The sequence below is a fragment of the Vanacampus margaritifer genome, chromosome 3 (assembly GCF_051991255.1).
Source record: "Vanacampus margaritifer isolate UIUO_Vmar chromosome 3, RoL_Vmar_1.0, whole genome shotgun sequence".
Lineage (NCBI taxonomy): Eukaryota > Metazoa > Chordata > Actinopteri > Syngnathiformes > Syngnathidae > Vanacampus > Vanacampus margaritifer.
The window spans coordinates 14,649,895-14,671,624 of NC_135434.1; the positions used below are offsets into that span (position 1 = coordinate 14,649,895).

Below are 21,730 nucleotides of genomic sequence, written 5' to 3' on the forward strand. Positions count from 1 at the left end.
ATCGTGAACTTGAGTTCAGTTCGATTCGATTTTGATTTTTCCCGTAGTTTGCGGAGGCAGTAACTGGTTAAATGATTTAGTTTATTAAAAGGGATGTCAACCCCCCAAAAACTCTTCTTGACAATAATATGCAGCCCCACTAGTCCAAATACGGTATTTTGGTTAATATTGGGTTAGTGGAAAGTGAGTTAAACACCAAAATCCAGCAGTTTTGATCAAAATCAGAAGGCGGTCATTTTGCCACTTGCTGTTGAGTGAAAATGACATCACGGTTGCTCAGGTCTCAGGTAACAACCAATCACAGCTCAGCTTCAGAAAACAAGTGAGCTGTGATTGGTCGTTGCCTGAACCCCCTCTGCATCTGTGATGTCATCTTCAGTTGACAGCAAGTGGCAAAATGGCCGCCCTGAGATTTTGCTGCATAACTCTTCTCAAAATCAAAATATTGATAAGAATACCATGTTTAGACTAGTGAGGTTACATATAACATATTATTGTCAAGAAATATTCAAGGTTGGCTTAATTTTAATCAAAATAACACGTTCATTCATAGAATGCTAACTAATCATTTCTGCATCAGACAATCGAAGGACTAAAGGTAGGTTGAGGGAAACAAATCTGGACTTCCGTTATATTTCATGGCGGACATTTATAACGACGTGCAGACGCCTGGTGTCAGGGGACAAACCCACACACACGCATAAATGGGATATGATGCTCTTCCCTTCTCTGTCTCCAGCTGACATCACACACATGCTGGACGTCCTCTCACACACGGCTCTTTGTCTGGCCATGCTGTGTGTGTTTTCAAGATGAATGCGTGCGTTCTAACCGATCGGGTCTCGGGTCAACCACTGCATCAGTCTTCCAGACACACATGCCCGCACACACGCCATGTTGAGGCCAGATTGCAGTCGCTTTTCCTGGTTATCTGTCCGGTTCTCAGGATGCACCAAATGTGGCTCTTAATCCATTTCACTATCTGGGGAGCGAGATAAGCCAGAGCTTTTTTTTCTTCTTCTTTTTTTTTTTTTCCAGGAGTGCAGCCTAGTCAGTGTGTTGTTGTTATGGTTGTACATTCATGTGTGTGTGTATCCAAAGTGTACATGATGATAGACGCGCACTTATCTTGTCCTGACAGCCCCCTCTGCTAGGTGGTCCCCCTGGCTATGTGTGTGTGTGGCGGCTTGGTGGTCTTCCCAGCAGTGTTTGGGATTATTATGTGTTCGTCAAGTGCATTCACAAGGAAATGAATGCAGCGCACGGTGGCTGCGGCCAGTGCGAGTGTGCGCCTTAGCCTTTTGATGTCAGCTCTTTATCCCTGGCCGAGATGGCGGTTGGTGACCTGAGGGACTTGATGAGCTCATAAAATGGCCGTATGTGTGTGTGTGTTTTGCGTTTTGCTGTGAATCAACCAGCAACTGGCGAGTGATTTATGAATGTTTATGCTCATGAAAATGATCGCCTCTAATACGGCCTGACCACACGCTCACATTTTTTGGGTGTCTGGTGTCATCCTGGGGAAAATGGCCGACCTTTTTATTGTGTCCGTTTGGACTCTTTGAGAAAGCAAGAGCTGGGAATGTTTAAAGGGGCGTTTCTCGACGCTCAAAGGGGGAAGGGATCTATGTATCGGGTGTGTGTGTGTTTGTGTTAGTGTGTGCGCACAAGCTGGGGAGGGGTAAGTGATTTAGCACCGCTGAAACACCAGCTGTCCATCTGTGCCTGACCCCCATACACACCCCACACACACTTGAAACACACACGCACACACACACCTCATGTCAAACCTCTGATCTGCTTTTGGCCGACTCTCAAGCCCGAAGAAGCGTCCAGACAAAACACATTCTGTTCACCAGTCTCTCCCACAGTCTTCATGAAGCTAAGCAAGCTAATCAGCTCTGTTGTGATCTCGCTGCTTGCGGGTTTACATGAATGACTCGGCAAGGTCACACGCACACACATCGGGAGACACAAAGGAATGCTGAAGACGAGGTGAACTGTGACCCTAATGGGCATTGAAAAGTGGAGGTGATAGCTGGATTCCACATTTGTGAATGTGTGTTTGTTTGTGCGAGTGGGTCAGGGTTGAGACAACTGGAGTCTGGCCTTTGCTTTCTTTCCCTCGGGGCTGGATTTGTTTTTTTCGTGTGTGTGTGTGTGTGTGTGTGCTGACCATTTGGTTGGGACTGTAGCTAATTTCTCAATCAGACACACACACACACAAACCGTCTTCTCTATGAATCCTTGAGGTCAAGCCTCATTCATTCGCCATTGTGTCCAGTCTCGGCAGGTCGTTGTTGGCAGATGTAGGCAGACCATAATAAGCAGTCCAGCTCAATCGTTATTCTATAGTGAAGAGTTGACTAATATGCAACAATTAATGTCAACAACTTCAGTGAAGATAATTTTAGGGTAAAAATGGGAAGTTTTAACACTTTGCTTAGTCAAAGCCTCATTACGCAACCATGCGCGCGTGTGTGTGTGTGTGTGCATATCATGGCCTAGTGTATTTAGTGGTTCGGAGAGACAGGCCATTAAGGATTTAGACGGGTATGGGTGAGGGCTGATGGAGAGTCAGGTGCAGTATTGACTTTCACTATGTCTCACTTGAAACGTAAGTGTGTTTGTCAGTGAAATCTGATGGGCCCATCAGCTGCCTGGGACGTGCCTGTCAGAAGGTGTGTGTGTGTGTGTGTGTGCGTGTATGCTGGTTGGCGGGGTTAACGTGAAACCATGAGAATACATTCGCAATGTGTCGGCCAAAGCAATCTTGGTAACATTATACGGCCCATCTGTGGTCAATACATTAGATGATGTTAAATCAAAAGCCCCATTGACTTAAGTTGAAGTTGCTGAATATGGTTCCTTTCCCTATAAATTTTGCATTTAAATGATTATATAAACTCTGATAATGATAGATAGATAGATATAAAAGTTGTGTTTTTGCTCTCCAAAACACTCTCCTGTAAACAAGCATCCAGAATCAGTTTTTAATCCATTTCCATTTAAAATTAATAAATGGTCCCTCAGAGAGTGTCTAATGCTTTCACATAATTATAGTTTTCATTTGAAGTCAAGTGAAAATAAATGCTGTATGTCTACCAAATGTGACATGCTACAGAGAAGAGTGTTATTAACAACAGTCTAATTTGAATGATAAAAAAAAAAAAATCACCAAGTTCATAAATTGAGGTTCCAAGTCAAGCACTTCTCTCGCCTCTCGAACACTGAGGGGTGTGTTCGTCAAATGCCCCACTCAACTGTCAATCAAATCCCCCTGATACAATCTGGAAAAATGCATGATATTTTTCTAGCATTTTCTTCAACGAAATGTTTGAGCTGTGAAAATATATCTTCTTAAAGCCTCTGGTGGCTGGAATATATTCCACCAGGTCGTCCCGGGGCTTTTCCATACCATGACAATGAGGCATTCTAAATTGACGAGGCCAGCCTGAAGCTCCAGTCCACACGCTGGCTGTCAAGTCGCACTTAAAAAAAACACACGCACACAAAAACTCCCCCTCCTAGCTATGCTAACTTTCTCTGCTGGACACGTGGGCAATTACAACTGACAATAATATGCTCCGAAGCAGCCAAACCAACAGACTGTTTGAAAGGAATATATTTGGGGTGTATGCATAGCTAGCTAGCTAGCTAGCTAGCTAACATTGCTCCTGCACCGCTTAGGTGAACAAAGGCGCTCAATTTCTTATAAAACAGGGGAGGAAGTGAAACAGGGGTTTTTAGCCTTACACCAAAAAATAAGTAAAAGCGAAACAATAAAAACTGTTTATTGTTATGCTTCCCCATTTGAGGACTACATAGTTGTCAATCTTTGCACATTAACAGTAATTATCATGAAGCAAGTATAGGCCTAATTTAGAAGCAAAATTCTTTATTATACAAGGTATTTAAGTTGCCAAATCTGGTTTCTTGTCGTATAGTGTTGCACGCAAGTGATTATTTCAACTTATGATAATAGATTTAGGAGCAAGTTATCTACATTACTGTAGCCAGCCAGCCAGCTAGCTAGCTAGCTAGATAGAAAATTCCATTGTTTTTTTTATTCCCCAATCTTGTCCTGTGCTCATGCCTCACGCAGAGTTCTGTGGAACCCCATTCTATACGCCCTGTGTAATCCTGCTAAACAAAAACACAAAGTATCTGACAGTATATGACCGAACAAGTAGAATTGATATTTATGAGTCAATCCTCCCTCTCAGTTTCCTGCTGCTTTACTACACGACTTTGTAAAGTAATCCCTCTGTAGTCTCACTGTTTATTTATGCCAGTTGTCTCCTAAGGATGAATTTGGACATGAATAAATGATTGTAATTGTGTCTGTCGGTCCTTCCGTCTGCGTGTTTGTCCCTTGAGGCTGCTCAGACTAAACAAACAGCTGTTTCTATGAGGCAGGGAAGAGCCACCAGTCTTCGGTTTAGTGGTCCGTTTCAGCTCACACGCATTCACAAATCCCCCGTGCTCCTCATCGTTTACCTGCTTTGCTCTGTTGGCTTTTTTGGCCCCTTGAGTTTTTGGCCCTCTCTCTATTTCCCCGGGCTTCGCTGTAATACTCGCTCGCTCTCAGACTGAGAGGAATGTCACTCCATGTGACCTCTCACCTACAACAAGGCGGGGAGCCGTTCTAAAGGAGGGAACGAGGGGGCAGCTGCAGTCATGTGCCCAGCCCCGGAGGTAAACGTCGTTAGCAAAGTGCACATGCTGAAATGTGTGTGTAAATGCGCAGATGTTGCTTGAGATGCGAGTTGAAATGTTCTATGATGCTGTGATCTCTGCTGAGTGTGTTGGAAAGTGTGTGTGTGGAAAAGCAAGTGGAGTGCAGTCCCACACAAAGCCGTTTATTGTTTGTGCGAAGGGGCCTGAGGGGAGGCAGGCAGTGTGATTGGTTAAGACTATTGTGTCTCACTTTGCCCATTCTCCCTGTCACAGTGGATGTCATTACATTGGCTCTCGAACCCGCTGCCATTCCCACTGACAAGCCGGGGATCATCTAAGGACTGTTCAGAGCGGAATTATCCTTGACATAATCAATTATAGCTCTTCTTAATTCAGCATAGCACATCTTGAGCTCTGCCAGTGTCGGCCATGTAAGCTCGACATCGACAGATATTTAGGGGGGTGGTTATTATAAAACACTTCAAGTCACTTAAGAGAAACTTCAGACATAAGTAAATGTAACTTTTCAGTCTGAAGCAGCCATCACTAGTCTTACTCCAGATTCTGAATTCTGAGACTATATTAGACGATGTAATAACAGCACGGAGACTGCTCTGATTTGAAGTGTGACATTGTTATGCTACACTACTATCATTATCCCAAGATTCTGTCAATAGCACGGCTCAGTACTGACACAAATTATTAAGTTATGGTAAAATACTGTAGTGTTTACTCTCTATTTAATGGAAAGTTCGATTTGGAATCTACATTTGGCTACAATGTAGAGTATCCTGGTTTAAGTAAGCAATTTTAAACTAAAAAGTACAACTTTTTGATGTTTTAGAAGTTCAAACAGCGCCAGGCAACCACCAGCATTCAGTACAGCTGCCACTGTACTTTTCAATTCAATAGAATACGTTTGCAAATAAGTGAATGTGAGGATTTGTTGGGATAGGCCGATTATCGTTCGGGCCGATTATGGGTGGCGATATTTGGCATTTTACAAATATCGGCATCGGCCTTTTTACAAATCTGAAGGCTGATAAAGCTGGCATATCTCACTGAGCGATGAATGTTTGCGGATTTAGGGTTTCCTTTAGGATTTGTAAGGTGTTCACAGACAACATATTCAGACAATTTCAGACAAGATCTTCTGAAACCTTTTACAAAACCTGACAAAAACCCCAAATTTGCTATATTCGCATGCATTTGTCGCTCAGTGAGATTCAGGGAACTTTTCATTTCATGGATTTTTTACAAAAAATTCCATTTTATAAAAAAAATGAGGTTGACAGTGGGAACTCCCTACAATGTTTTATTTTTAAAAATGTAAGAAGAAAAAAAAGATTACAATTAAGAAATTATGTTGAAATTTTGGAAAACTATTTACAGTAGAAAACTTAAGGGAACTGATTTCTTGCTTAGTTTTTAATTTAACTTAACACATGCTGATAACTCTGGAAGCTTTTAAACAAAACTGTCAATTCTTTATAAGTTTAAAATGAAAAAAAAAAAAAAATGTATTATTATTTTTTATTTTATTTTTTTGTGCAAATTAATTTCAGCTTGAAATATCGGTTATCGTTTCCTTGACTACTAATAATCGGTATTTGTCCTTGGTCTATCACTAAACATGTTTTCATTTTTTCTCCTGGAAAAGAGTCAAATGTGAATCCATTCGAGTGGAGATATATGTGTACGTATGCATTTCAAATTAAAAAAAAGCTAACACGAAACATTTGTTGACTTTTTCTCAGTGGTCTTGTGGTTGCTGATGTGCCTATTCCGCAACTGACTCTCCCCAGGCTATATATTTATATATTTTTATTTTTTCTCCAAATTTTCAAATAGAAGTGTCCCTAACAAGACAATGATGCATTGCATGAGAATAAGTAATCAGTCAGGTCAGCTTCGCCTTGGAGACCCCTGTTTGTCAGAGAGGAAGTACTTAATCTCGCCACAGCTTCTGTCCTGAATTACCCATCATTCCACACAGGAAGTCATCCTTTAGGATTTAGGGCAGCTCACTGGCTCTTTAATTGTTTCCGTTTGTACATACAAAAGTCATCTGATTGGGTGTGCGGTTTCTTTGCGTGTGAAATTCTTTCAGTTCACTTCCCCAAACACATGCATTGATTACGCTTCAACAGGAGTGAGTGCTTGTGTGTGAGTGGCACTGCATGTCTACTTATCCTTTGGGATGAACAAGTGCATGAATAATTCTCTATACTGGATGTCAGCATTGACTATGAAAGAAGTAAATCGCTATCCATTGTTGCGCTATTCACAAACCCCACATGCGTGTGCCTGCACACACGCCATTAAAGCTAATAGCAGGGATTAGATGTATACTTTGTGTAGCATGTAAATGTGTGTGTGATTACAGCGCACGAGACAACCTCCAGTTGGGCCTTAATGACATGCCGCACTTCTGCCAATCACAGGCTTTTCTTCTGATTGACTCATTTCAGTGTGACAAGAAGACTCGGGTGCTTTTGTTTCTATATTTAGGAGCACTTCAATGTGCGGTATTTTCTGCTTTAAATGTGGGAGGGTATATTTTAATTGCGGACCCCCTGCTGTGCGTTAAATCTGGCTTCGGAATTGCAGCGAGCTAAGGGACAATCCGTTGAAATGTATTTGCAAGTATGATCGAATATGTTTGACCGTACTTGAAAATATGTTTAAGCTTATCTGCAAATACATTTAAAGATGAAAACAAATTCAGACCGGAAATCATGTAGTACAGACATAATAAATTATGTCATTTTTTAAATAATATCTACTTTATTCAATTTCGAATGCATTATGTAATGTAGGCCTAATGCTTGAAAAACAAAAAAAACATTTATTTAAGTCAATACCCGATGGCATTATGGGAGAAAATGTTTTTAGCATTAGCCTACAAGTTCGTTCCAACATACTTGTAAATAATTTTATTTTTTAAACATATTATCTGAGAAAATGCTATGTTTCTAGCATTTAGCCTACAGGTATATTCAAACATACTTGTAGGCTAAATGCTAAAAACGTAGCATTTTCTCCCATAATGCCACAAAGTATTGATTACTCCGTGACATTATTGGAAATAAAATGACGAACAGAAATCATGCACTGTAAATATAATAATACAGTAAATCCTAAAAATTAAGAACAGTAAAGAAGTAAAGAACATTAACGTACATCAATTTCAAAGTCTTTTTAAAATAATTTTTAGCATTTAGCCTCCATGTACGTTTAAACGCACCTGCTAATATTTTTATACGTGAGAAAATGCTAAGTTTTTAGCATTAGCCTACAAGTTCGTTCCAACATACTTGTAAATAATTTTATTTTTTTAAACACATTATCTGAGAAAATGCTATGTTTCTAGCATTTAGCCTACAAGTCTATTCGAACGTACTTGTAGGCTAAATGCTAAAAACGTAGCATTTTCTCCCATAATGCCACAAAGTATCGATTACTCCGTGACATTATTGGAAATAAAATGACGAACAGAAATCATGCACTGTAAATATAATAATACAGTAAATCCTAAAAATTAAGAACAGTAAAGAAGTAAAGAACATTAACGTACATCAATTTCAAAGTCTTTTTAAAATAATTTTTAGCATTTAGCCTCCATGTACGTTTAAACGTACCTGCTAATATTTTTATACGTGAGAAAATGCTAAGTTTTTAGCATTAGCCTACAAGTTCGTTCCAACATACTTGTAAATAATTTTATTTTTTTAAACACATTATCTGAGAAAATGCTATGTTTCTAGCATTTAGCCTACAAGTCTATTCGAACGTACTTGTAGGCTAAATGCTAAAAACGTAGCATTTTCTCCCATAATGCCACAAAGTATCGATTACTCCGTGACATTATTGGAAATAAAATGATGAACAGAAATCATGCATTGTAAATATAATAATACAGTAAATCATAAAAATTAAGAACAGTAAAGAAGTAAAGAACATTAACGTACGTCAATTTCAAAGTCTTTTTAAAATAATTTTTAGCATTTAGCCTACATGTACGTTTAAACGTACCTGCTAATATTTTTATATGTGAGAAAATGCTAAGTTTTTAGCATTAGCCTACAAGTTCGTTCCAACATACTTGTAAATAATTTTATTTTTTTAAACGCATTATCTGAGAAAATGCTATGTTTCTAGCATTTAGCCTACAAGTATATTGGAACGTACTTGTAGGCTAAATGCTAAAAACGTAGCATTTTCTCCCATAATGCCACAGAGTATTGATTACTCTGTGACATTATTGGAAATAAAATGACGAACAGAAATCATGCACTGTAAATATAATAATACAGTAAATCATAAAAATTAAGAACAGTAAAGAAGTAAAGAACATTAACGTACGTCAATTTCAAAGTCTTTTTAAAATAATTTTTTGCATTTAGCCTACATGTACGTTTAAACGTACCTGCTAATATTTTTATACGTGAGAAAATGCTAAGTTTTTAGCATTAGCCTACAAGTTCGTTCCAACATACTTGTAAATAATTTTATTTTTTTAAACACATTATCTGAGAAAATGCTATGTTTCTAGCATTTAGCCTACAAGTATATTGGAACGTACTTGTAGGCTAAATGCTAAAAACGTAGCATTTTCTCCCATAATGCCACAAAGTATTGATTACTCCGTGACATTATTGGAAATAAAATGACGAATGGAAATCATGCACAGTAAATCATAAAAATTAAGAACAGTAAAGAACATTAACGTACGTCGTTTTCAAAGTCTTTTTAAAATAATTTTTAGCATTTAGCCTACAAGTACAGTCAAAGGTATTTACAAATATGTTCAAACATGTTTGCAAATTCATTCCAATGTATTTTTCAGTCCAAAATGTTTACTCCACATTAGCAGTGCCACACTTCCGTAGGAAACACCAAAACACACTCCGAGTACTTTCTGCCGCAGGATGAACACAGCCACATTGGGAGTTTTGAATGGAGAGCCATTTTCCAAACTTTCCCACCCGACTTTCCCAGAAGATGCTTTGGCTGGCGCACATGTCACCAGATTGGAGATAGTGAAGCTTTGTCTCGGTGGCAGAGCGCAAAACATGCGTGCACGCGCATCCTCACAATTTTATGGCACTATGCCCTGATCCTAGTGATCTGCTGTGTCCCACCTTGACACCGCCAATCCCTCCCCCAAAACCTCTTTTCCTCCTCCTCCTCCTCCCTCTTTTCTCTCCCCTACTGCGGGTCTCCTCGGGCGCATGAATGGAAGTCTTTATTCCCGGGAGAACTGGTGGGAAGAACGAGAGAACGGGAAACAGGGACGAGGGGGGGGGGGGGGTGAGAGTGACCGTAAGATCAACACGGTTCTCTCTCTCTCTCTCTCTCTCTCTCTCTCTCCCCCTCCTTTTCTTTGAATGCCCCCCTCCCCCTCTTCTAGACACTTTTTTAGTGCTGCGGATACAAAGCTGTGTTAGAATTCATGGTGTTTGTTTGCAGAGGGGTTGTGCGTGTGCGTGTGTGCGTGCGTGTGCGTGTGCGTGTGCGTGTGCGTGTGTGTGTGTGTGGGTGTAGCTGTCAGAAACACAGATCACAGAGAAACAACACTCTGAATGGAGCTTGAGAGAGGTGGGGGGTAGAAGAGGTGGTGGCAGTTCCCACAGGGGGAGAGTGGTCAGGTCCCGAAAGGAGAAAAGCGGGTAAGGAAAGAAGGGATGAGACGAGGGGTGTGTGTGAGGGGGGGAGGGGGGTGGGGGCACTAGGGCAGTGTATGGATGGGAGGAAAATGGATATTATCATGATAAGGTGTCAGAGGGAACAAATTGCAAATGTTGAGGCAAACTCACTTCTTGTTTTTCTGCTGGTCCTTTTCCTCCCTCCCTTACTGCTGCTCTCATTCTTTCACTAACCCCCACCCCTTTCTCTCTCTTTTTCTGCCCCCCCTCTCTCCCTCTCTTCTCCTCTTTGTGTGTCTGTCTGGACAGCTGCCCAGTTCCATACACAGAGAAAAATGAAACACTCTAACCACCGGGCACGCTGCCAAATAAAGGGCTGCGAAAAACTATTTGAAGGGCAGCGTGTTTTTGTGTGTGTGTGTGTGTGTGTGTGGCTTGCCCCTGTGTATACGTGTGCAATGTGTGTGCCTCGTTGTGAGATCTGGGTGTGCCCGTGTACTAGGGTGTTCTTTCCCAGTATGCACTAGTGCAGCCAGGGTTGCTCCGTGTGAGGCAAAAGTTCTACTTGTGAGTTTCGACAGGAGTGGAAAGGCTTGCCACATAACAAAATGGAGGTGAGGGGATTGCAACCCCCTTTTATTTTCAACATCCACAGCCGCGTTTACCTGCTGTGTTTCCTTCACGTTTGTCAAGAGACTCTCTGCTGACTCAAGCGACTCATCACCTCTCACTCGGGTGATTGCAGCTCTTAGTCACTTATTATCCATGACCTCCTCCACTGCGCTCTGATGGTTACATCACCAGTGGGAGGGAATTTGCACACTTCCATATCTGCCTTCACCAGTTGGGTGGTAAAGCGCCTTTGCGAGACCAGCGCATGTTATTGCAGCGCTGACCCGGAGGAAGACGCGCGAGGAAAAAGGTTGTTGACCTAGCTGAGGAGGATGACCTTTAACCCCTCAACACAGGGCCGAAAGCCTCCGGGGAGTGTGTGTGTAATGCAAGATCACATCAAATAGGCTTGCTTTAGGTGTGGCCTCAGCAGTATAGTAAATACATATTAGGTCAAGCTGGCAGAGAATGAGCAGTGTGGAAGTGGTTGAAACCTCTCACGAGTCACGCCTGCGATTTGCTGCGCGGTCGTCTAAATCGCTGCCCCCTGGTGGAGGTCAGAGGTATCGCAGTTACCTCACAAGGCACATTTCAAAACAAGAGCATGCCGAGAGGGCAGACCTCTGCCAAGGCTTAAACACAATAAATGAATGACCCTGATTAAGGACCTTAAAAGATGAAAGGAGAATTCAAAGGAACAAAAAGTGCAAAGAACCGAGACAAGGGTGAGATCGACGTCCTCTTGGCTTGACGTCACTCTACTTGCTATAGGACAATGTTCACTTTTCCAGGTTACCGTTTCTAATACCATGTTAACTTAATATACGGATGATGTAAACCGCTGCTGCTTGCTAATTCACATATATGAACATTAGCTACTTTGTAGCTGTGCTTTATTGCTGATTGCCACATTGTTATACTCCACAGTGTCCACTTTGTTACAATGCAAACTTTGTTTGTTTCCCCAGTCACCTTTAAAAAAACAACAACATATAGCCAACAGCCACATGCCATTTTTCTGAAATGCATTCCCAACATGGAAAAGTAGAGTAAACCTTACCTGTCAAAAGAAATATATTGTTGGTGGACATTCATAACAGACAGTATGGATGACCAAAAATGCCCAAAAAATAAATAAATAAATAAAAGTAAAAATACAAAAAAAAATCTTAAATAAATGAATAAATACATTTAATTTGCACTTTCATTTATAAAAAGAAATAACATTTATTTATTTATTTTTATAAATAAAAAAATTGTATTTTCACTTTTATTTATTTATTTTAGGTTTTTGGGTCATCCATAGACAGGAGGATGCACACAAAAAAAAGGCAATAAAAAGCTACATCACATAACTCCCTTAAACCGCAGCTCTTCACGAGGGTCAGGGAACGAGCCCTGCTGCAAACTGACACCCCCAGAACATTTATTTGATCTTGTAAAATCACAGCAAAGCAATACATGTACAGTATTTTCTAAATGAAAGTCCTCAACTCATTCCAACATAATTCCTTGACACCAAGATGACGCAAGATAGTACCACAGTAGTACTTTTATTTCTTTACCCTGAGCACAAAAACAGCAAATAGGTGAGTTTTTCATTGAACGCCGAAAGCTAGCGACCCCCCCACCCCCTAAAATTTTTGAATTGCCGAATTCCCGAATGCTGAACCGTGAACATCCAAGCCTTTCACTGTACATAAGCAGAGGATGCACCGCAATCGATCCGCAGAACCTTCCGAACAAACCGACACTGTGACATTACAGCTTGGCCTGCCATACAATGACATTTCCATTCATTTCATCATTTCACATACACGGCAGAGGATTGCTCACATGGCAACAGCCCTCGCAGCCGCCAGACTCACAAAACTATTCATAGTTATTTGTGTGACTATGAGAGTGTGTTTTCTCTGGAATCATGGATTGTTTGTGGCATAGAGGAAAAGGGTAGAGGCGAGGAAGCTGTGAACAAAAAGCTGAACTGGTGCCAATAAATCTACCTCAACTGGAAAAAAAAAGGGGGGGTTGTTTTCTTTCTTGTATTTTTCTCTCCTCTCACTGGTAAGAATACGATCTATACGTGTTGTCTTTATTATCGGTCTGTGGCCACTTTGCGGTTAGTGGGGAGAATCCATTTTGTTAGCATGTTTATGTTGGTGTGTCTTTCTAACCAAGGCCGTCTTATTGCCTTGTCTGTATCGCTCGGCCTACATTAACTCTTTGACTGCCAAAAACGTTAAATGACGTTTAGTAAAAACCTACTGAGGGCCGCCAAGGACGTTAAAAAACGTTCTCCAATTTTTTATTTTTTTTTGGGGGGGAAACGGGTGGAGGAAAGCCTTGGCCAGCTGTGGTGAAAGTTTCAAGCAGATCTAGTTAGCCTAATGGCTATTTTTGGCCCCTAGATGGCAGCAATGACTCTCTTTTGACAAGATTGGGTAGGCGTCAGTAGAAGACGTAAGGCGGAGCTAGAGGGGACATTGGCTGGGGAAGGGAAGAGAACATGGCGACCGGTTGCAAGCAGCTCACGCTCGAGCAGTTTTTTTCAAAGACGAAATGCATCGACCAACGCTAAAGAGCACATTGATGATGACGATGATCATCATCGATGATGATGATGGTGACTCCGAGGTTGGAAGCGTTGACGCGGCAGTAGAAGACGTGAGGCGGAGCTAGATGGCTGAGGAAGCGAACAATGGCGACCGGCAGCTCACACTTGGGAATTTTTTTCAAAGACGAAAGGCATCGACCAACGCTAAAGAGCACATTGATGACGACGATGATCATCATCGATGATGATGATGGTGACTCCGAGGTTGACGCCGAAGTTGGAAGCGCTGACGCGGCGGCTATGACGACGTCATAAAGGTTCACGGGCTAGCGATGCTAACACCGGAAAACGCGGAGCACAACCGAGCACGCTCAGGCGGACGTTCAATCGGACGATGAAGAGTACCCCGAGTCCAATGCATATTCATCGGAGGAAGTGTGTACAGTCTGCTACTTGCTATTCCCCGGAAAAAAAGGCCGTCAAGAAAGTGTAACGTCTGCACGCGAAACGGACAATCGAAGTGAAACGTATCTGTTGTGCAAATCCTGCTCCCTCTCCTTGCACGCAGGGGAGTGTTACAAAAAGAAAAACTGTATTTGAAACATCCACATAATTGTAAATAGTACCACAGTTGCACACATTTGTAAATAGTTTGCGAAATTGTTTTGTCAAATTGTTACACTGTTGAATGGAAATAAACGTATTTTGCAATCTAAAAACACTTTTTCATTGTTGGTGGTGGTGTATTACAGAAGTAAAGCACTATTTAGGTGTTTGTGGCATCATTCATGGACAAAAAGAAGTGTAGAATTCACTAGAGTGCATGAAATAAAAAAAGCTCTTTTTCTCCGCTTTTTGTTTCAAAACATCATTTCGGTGAAACTAACCATTTTCTATTGTTGATTACTGAAGAACGGAATAAGGCAGAAACAAACTTTTTTTTTTCTGATGAAAGATGAGAGTCCAATCTTTCATTTGGTAGTATGTGTGTTTCCCTAGTCCAAACACAACATTTTCTGTGGACCTTGAAAGATCAGTCAAAATGCTTAAATCGGCTGGCACTGGCGACAACCCGTTTCTGAAAACGTCTGGCAGTCAAAGAGTTAACCTGCGGCAGTAAGTAAAATGAGAATTGGGGGGGGGGGGTTATGGATCAGATGAATGAACCCCCAGCATCTACACTCCCAATCAAAAGTATCAAAACTGTGAGGCCGATTCCTTTATTTTTGCTGCGGATTGAGCATGACATCAAACGATGCATATGAGACAAGAGATCGACATTTTATGACCATTTTATGTGACAACTACAATTAGTTCAACATGTAACTAACGTTAAAACCAGAACGCTGTCTGCGTGTGAAAGAGGATGGAAAATCAATTAGAGCCTTTAGACAAACATTGCCCACAGCCAATGCAAGCATTTGGAGGATAAAGAAATCCACTGTTTTCCTAAGTAACAGCCATCAAATGACCAGAGCAAGGAAAACAGCAGCAGCTGACGACACAAACATTGTGAAGAAACTGTGAAGAAGTCTTAAAAACAACTGTTAGTGACATCAGCAACAACCTCCAGAGAGCAGGAGTCAAATATCAAAAGTTACTCTTGACAGAAGAATACAGCAATGGGCCGAAAAAGATTCAGTGACAACATTTTATGAAAAAATGAGATAAAGATGACCATGTTTGGAAATCAGTTCTGACCGTCCACATACGAGCTCATTTTTTAAAACACAGACAAGACTCAAAGTGATGTTATGGTTGGGCTTGCTTGGGACACCAACGTTATTATAATGAATGAAAACAAACAAAATAACTAAAACTAAAATTGAAAAAAAAAGAAAAATAGGGATGGGCACTTGTAGATATGAGGCCGATACCGGCCTTATTTCATATTCGCGATGATGGCTGATATTGGTACACTTGTGGTTGTTTTATGATCAGAAACTAGAAATTTGAATTTGAAAGAATAGAAAATTGACATTCATTTCGTGCAGTTTTAGGGAAAATGAGATATTGTGACATATATATCGATCTTTCTTTTGAAATTTTATGTATCAAAAGAACTAGTGGTATCGGTACTTGGTATTGGTGACCACGAGAGTTGTGTACTTATACTGGTATCGGTCAGAAAGAAAAAAGTGGTATTGAACATTCCTCTAAATATTAGTGTGTGCCAAAAAATCGATTCTCATAACAATCGCGATTCTCATTTAGTACGATTCAGAATCAATTTTAAATGTCCCAAAATCGATTTTATTGAAATAATTTTATACTGTCTTCCCTTTGTGTGTGCCTTTTATTGGGAGCGCTGTTCATGTTGTACCCAATTTGGCCTCTTAGGGGCAGTGTGGTTCCACGCGGTCTGACACACTGTTAAGTTGTAGCCACATTAGAGAGTAGAAGGAAAAAGTCACCATCAAGTTATGCCAATAAAAGTTGTTTTTTTGCAGCGTGGAGACTTTCTTTTGAGTGATAAAAGTGCCGCGAGTAGCGCGCTAATTAGCATTCGTGAGTCAGACTGTAGTAGATCATTTGGTTTTGTTTGACATTAAAACAAAGAAATGTGAAAATTTAAGATTTGAGGTATTTTTAAATTTGGGGGAAAAAAATATTTATTGTAGAAAACTATAGTATTTACTTGCTTAAGTTTCCATTTACTTTAAGATGTGCTGATCACCTTGGGAGCTCCTTGAACGTTTTGTTCGAAATTTCAAAGGATGTCAAATGTCTAAGATTATAAAAAAAAACACGACATTTTGAAATGTCTGAACATTTTTCAATAAACTTGTTTTAAGACATTCGAACCGAGTCAAGATTGCCATTTGTATTAAAAAATAAAATAAAATTGACGCCAATATTTCCCCCACCCCTTTTACTGAAAATGAATATCGGCTTCAAATATCGGTTATCGGCCTCCTTGACTACCAATAATCGGCATCTGTATCGGCCCTGAAAAAAAACAAACATATCGGTCTATCTCTAAATAATGGGGATCCCTATTTTTGAATAATAAACAAAAAAATTTTTTTTAAGTCAACAAACTAAAAACTACTATAGTGAAAAATCTATAAACATATATATTATAAACCATCTTGGGATAAGCTCATTGATCTTCACTAAGGTCATAACACATGATGACAGCAGCAACAAAAAAGTATCAACAGCAAAAATAAAAGGAATAAGCCTCATGTTCCAACACTTAGATTGAATTTGGACTCCGTGTACTCGCACCCGGGCATCCAGTCGCACCACGAGCGGAATGTGTACGTGCGCCCCAAACACTCTGGCATTATTAATCATTCATGCTGCTCAGCGTTTGCGTGCGTGCGCGTTCTCAAGCTCGCACGTTGCGTTAATCAGGTTTCTCATGCTCATGAGAACGAGCCATAATAAACCGCCTCTTGCAAGCAAGCATGCGAGGACAAACCCCGGGTGTCACTGCCTGACTGAGGGCGAGAGAAATGAGGGTAAAAAGCAGACATTGGCAAGCTCAACTATAGAAAACAAGCACTTTTTCTTCCAGTAAGTACTTTGTGATGACTATATTATATATTCAGAGCTGTCTGCGAGAAGCTAATTATCTGGCGAGATGCTGCAGCATCTTGATTAAAATTGGTGCCCTGGCTGTGCACATTTCCGTGTTTGTAAGCGATCGCGCAAAGGAAAGCGTAAAAGTGTTGACAGTGTGTGTCTCTGGTACGCGTGCGCTTGCGTGCCAATGTGTACATGCTGAGAGGCTGGCCTGTGGTTAGGTTACATCTCCCTGCAGCGCGGCAGAGCACTGTTTGGTTGCGTCATACTGAGTCTGTTAATAACGGGCTAAACCACAAAAGGCCGTCCGCTGCTCCGTTTCTCATCTTCTGGCAGACGCTGATTATGCGGCCATGACACGTTAAGCGCTGTATTGTTGTACAACACAGCGTGTCAAACCTTTTCATTCCCAGTTTGAAGTGGTTGAAGGTGAACGAGATGTGGATTTAAAGCAGGCTGAAACTTGTGAGGTTGAGCTTCAAAACATTTTTCACTGTGGAAATAATCTGCCCGAGGGTCAACCGTGTCCGACCTGGGCCTCTTTTGATGATATGTGGGTATAAATCGGATATGTGCACGCTCATCTGTACATCATCAGAAGGCAAAATATGTGCTACTGTAGTTACGTGCGGCAATGACATGACGTTTATCTTTAGTAGACGATTGATAATGATTTTTGGTCAAAAATACAACAGACTGCAACTGTTTGTTAAATGCAGTGGCGCAGTTATAAGCCTGACTTTACATTTTCATACAAATCTTACAGTACAAGTTTACTGATGAGTATTTTCTAAATTTGAGTAAAAAAAAAAAAATCGCAATAATCGATTTTCAGATTTGTATCGGGATTAATCGGTATCAAATCGTGATACCAATTGAATCGCCAGGTACTCTATTTTCAGATTTGTAATCGATTTTCAGATTTGTATCGGGATTAATCGGTATCGAATCGTGATACCAATTGAATCGCCAGGTACTCGATTTTCAGATTTGTAATCGATTTTCAGATTTGTATCGGGATTAATCGGTATGAAATCGTGATACCAATTGAATCGCCAGGTACTTGATTTTCAGATTTGTATCGGGATTAATCGGTATCAAATCGTGATACCAATTGAATCGCCAGGTACTCGATTTTCAGATTTGTAATCGATTTTCAGATTTGTATCGGGATTAATCGGTATCAAATCGTGATACCAATTGAATCGCCAGGTACTCGATTTTCAGATTTGTATCGGGATTAATCGGTATCAAATCGTGATACCAATTGAATTGCCAGGTACTCGATTTTCAGATTTGTAATCGATTTTCAGATTTGTATCGTGATTAATCGGTATCAAATCGTGATACCAATTGAATCGCCAGGTACTAGGCAATTCACACCCCTAGTTGGTATATAGTAGTATAGTCAACTAGTTGACTATTCAGTTCAACACCTAAACGGGATTCTTCATTAAGCAAAAGAGGCGTAAAGAAGGATTTCCCCACACGAAACAGATAAAGCATTTCCATCCACGGTTCGGAGCCGCTCTTCTAATTTACTAATCCTCTTACTTATTACAAGGATCATTACTGCTAAAGGACATCGAGGAGTAGCTAAACTTGCATCAGAGAACAGAGAAACCCATTTCAGTTAACTAAGCACGCACACTGCAAATGTCTAATCTAGAAAAGTCGCCATTTTGTGAATACAAACTATTAATATTGCTGTTTTCTTAACAGAACAGATTTAAGATGTTATATATTATTTTCTTTTGATATATACATTATTTTGTATATTAGACAATCTGTTGTGTATTGTAGAACTTCTGCTAACATTATACAGTTTTGTATGCTGTACTGAATGTGAACTGAACCGACTATTAAACCAAGGTATGCACTGAATCATCATTTTTGGTGTTAACATTTCTTTAATGGTGAATTATGAAGGCGTAAAAGTCTCACTTGCAGGAGTGCAAAAAATCATCGATTCTTACATGCATCGTAATGACAGATGTAAACGTTTCTGAGTTAATCAATATATTTCAATAATTGATAGGCTATGCCATATAATACTGTCCACCGTAGCTACGATAGTCTCCACTGTCGATTATTTTGTAACTTGTGGTGAGCCGCAAGTTACTCTGGGAGCCGCAAAATAATTGAATGATAAACATGATATGACATCATGACACTTGCTCACTGATAAAGCATCACATGATGGCAGCAGCAAAAAAAAAAAAAAAGGCACACAGAAACACTATGTCTGACAATTAGGGGTATGAATTGACTAGTACCTGGCGATTCGATTTGTATCACGATTCATAGGTCACAATTCGATTCGATACCGATTAATCCCGTTACCAATCTATAAATTGATTATTGCGATTTTTTTTTTAAAACTCAAATTTAGAAAATACTCATCAGTAAACCTGTTCATGTACACTGTAAGATTTGTCTGAAAATGTATTTATTTATCTGAAAATTCAGTTTCATGTTGGAACAGTACTGAAATAAAAATATTAAGGCTTGTTCCATTAATATAACATTAAATATAAAAAAAAGAAAATAGATGTTTAAAAATCGATTCGGCCGCATATCGAATCGATTCGAAAATTGTGCGCTGTAATATCGCGATATATTGCCGAATCGATTTTTTTCCAACACCCCTACTGACAATATTAAGAAAAATGCAGTCACCCAAAAACGCAAAAGCAAAGTTGTGTACCTAAAAATGTAACATTGCATTACAAATAATCTTCTGAAAAAATATATACCGGTGTTTTTTCATCTTCAATGTTAATTAAATTACTCTCACAAGTAAGTACTTTTCAGTGTCATCGACACATTCAAAGTGTGTTTGTGATGAATAATTGCCTCCAGCACTGAAGTAAGGGCTCTACAATAAACTCATCATCAAATTCTAAATGAGTTTTTCCTTCTGCGAAGTGCAGTATGTCGAGCATATTCGCGCAATCAATAAAATGTGCTTTAAAACACCGCAGCACTCTGTAGAGTGCAGACCTCGTTTGGATCAGCACCAAATTGCATAGACACTCACTTCCTGAAAATTGCCATTAGGGGTTTGTCCATAATTCACCGAAAAATAAAGCAAAATGACCCGAATATCCTATCTTGCAAAAATGAACGAACATGAGTCCGAGCTTTGACAAACGGCGATGAAAACGAGACCCCCTCGGCGGAGGTAGTAATAGCGAGTAGAAAATAACAAAAGGTGTTACGACTGTGCATACTTGGAATGAAAGGGCAGTCAAGGACACAGCTGAGTTTCACAACTGTTTTACACACTATGTGCTGTCAGACCACCCCCCCCCCCCCAAGCTCTCGCAGCGTGCAACATCCTTGCCACAGGAATTTAATTGCTCTGTAAACAAGCCTTTTGTTTGGCCTGCTCGTATTAAAAGCCTCTCCGTCCCCAGCCTGGAGTGAAAAAGAATCTCAGAGCTTCAAGTCAATGACACAATATAACCTGATCAAATATGTCGTTATATGCGAACTGATTGTCCTTATCACACTGCGGCGCCTGATCTTATGAAGACAGGAAATTGTTATTGTTATCGTTAAATGGTCACTTTTCTCTTCTCTCCGCTTTGCAATGTTGTTATGACGAATGCCGCGAGCGCTCATTGTTTCTTTTCTGTCTTCCGCAGACATACGAGCGGCAGTTCCGAATGGCCGAGCAGAGAGAAGGAGGCCTGTTGCAACTACTGGGAGATCCCGCGCCGCCCAAACACCCGCCTCGCAACGCTCTTCTCCCCGCGCCCACTCTCTCCCCCGTCCAGGCGTTACAGCTCGCACCCACGCAACAATTCCCGCACGTTCAGCAGCACCAACTCAGCCCCGACTGGATCACATTCAGAGCGCCTTCGGTGTCTCCGGCCAATCCCGCAGATTCCGAGCAGGCCGTCGAATTAATGGGAGCCAGTAGGAGTGCAAATCCTCTAATGGATTCAAATGCCGCTTTCCCGAGAACTGTGACTCAAAGCCACTCACCTCCGAGGTTTATGACTCCAGACCTTCAGTTGCCAGTTGTTACAGATGCCAGTATTCTCAACCTTACCTCTCTCAGCAGGTATTTGCCTTTATAGAGGTTCTATAGTGGTTTTAGTCATTCATTCATTTTTTTATCTTTTTCTATTGGGTTTGAAAAGGGCTGCAGCCATTGAATATTTTTGTATTCGGAGCTCCTACAGAAAATGGTAGTATTTGGATAAAAATAAAATACATATTTTTGCTTGTTTAAAAAACATTTATTTTCCCCAAATTTAACCCTGGAGAACCCTTTTCTTCTTTGGAAAATTATGAATTATACATTAAATGACTGCTATAAGTTCACTGAACACCAAAATAATTTTTTTTTCAATGTTTTTTTCAATTTATTCCCTAATTTAGGATTAGGGCGAAATTTGACCCTTTGGGATTTAGGGGTATCATTTCGAAAAATCTGAATAACAAAAACTGTCAGTAAACTATTTAGAATTTAAGAAAATAATCAATCAAATACACAGCTACATTGAACAATATAATTTTTTTAATTTTATTTGTTGCATTTTAGCCATCTTGTCACCACCACTCTGGCTCATGTAAGTGCAATATTCATCCACTAGATGGCCCCGTGCAGGGGTCAGAAGTGGCACACACACACACCGACATAAAAAAAAAGAAGAAAAAAGGTCTTTGTTATTTGAGTAGCAGAATTTATAGG

The 21,730-nt window shown here is 40.3% G+C and overlaps 1 protein-coding gene across 1 annotated transcript in view; it reads left to right on the top strand.

Moving 5' to 3' along the window:
* The window catches only part of setbp1 (SET binding protein 1), a 53,314-nt gene that overhangs the window by 16,191 nt on the left and 15,393 nt on the right, over positions 1 to 21,730 (top strand). The window contains exon 3 of the mRNA XM_077561843.1: positions 20,676 to 21,097. Within this exon, the coding sequence (XP_077417969.1) occupies positions 20,676 to 21,097 (422 nt within the window). The remainder of the gene's footprint in view (positions 1 to 20,675; positions 21,098 to 21,730) is intronic.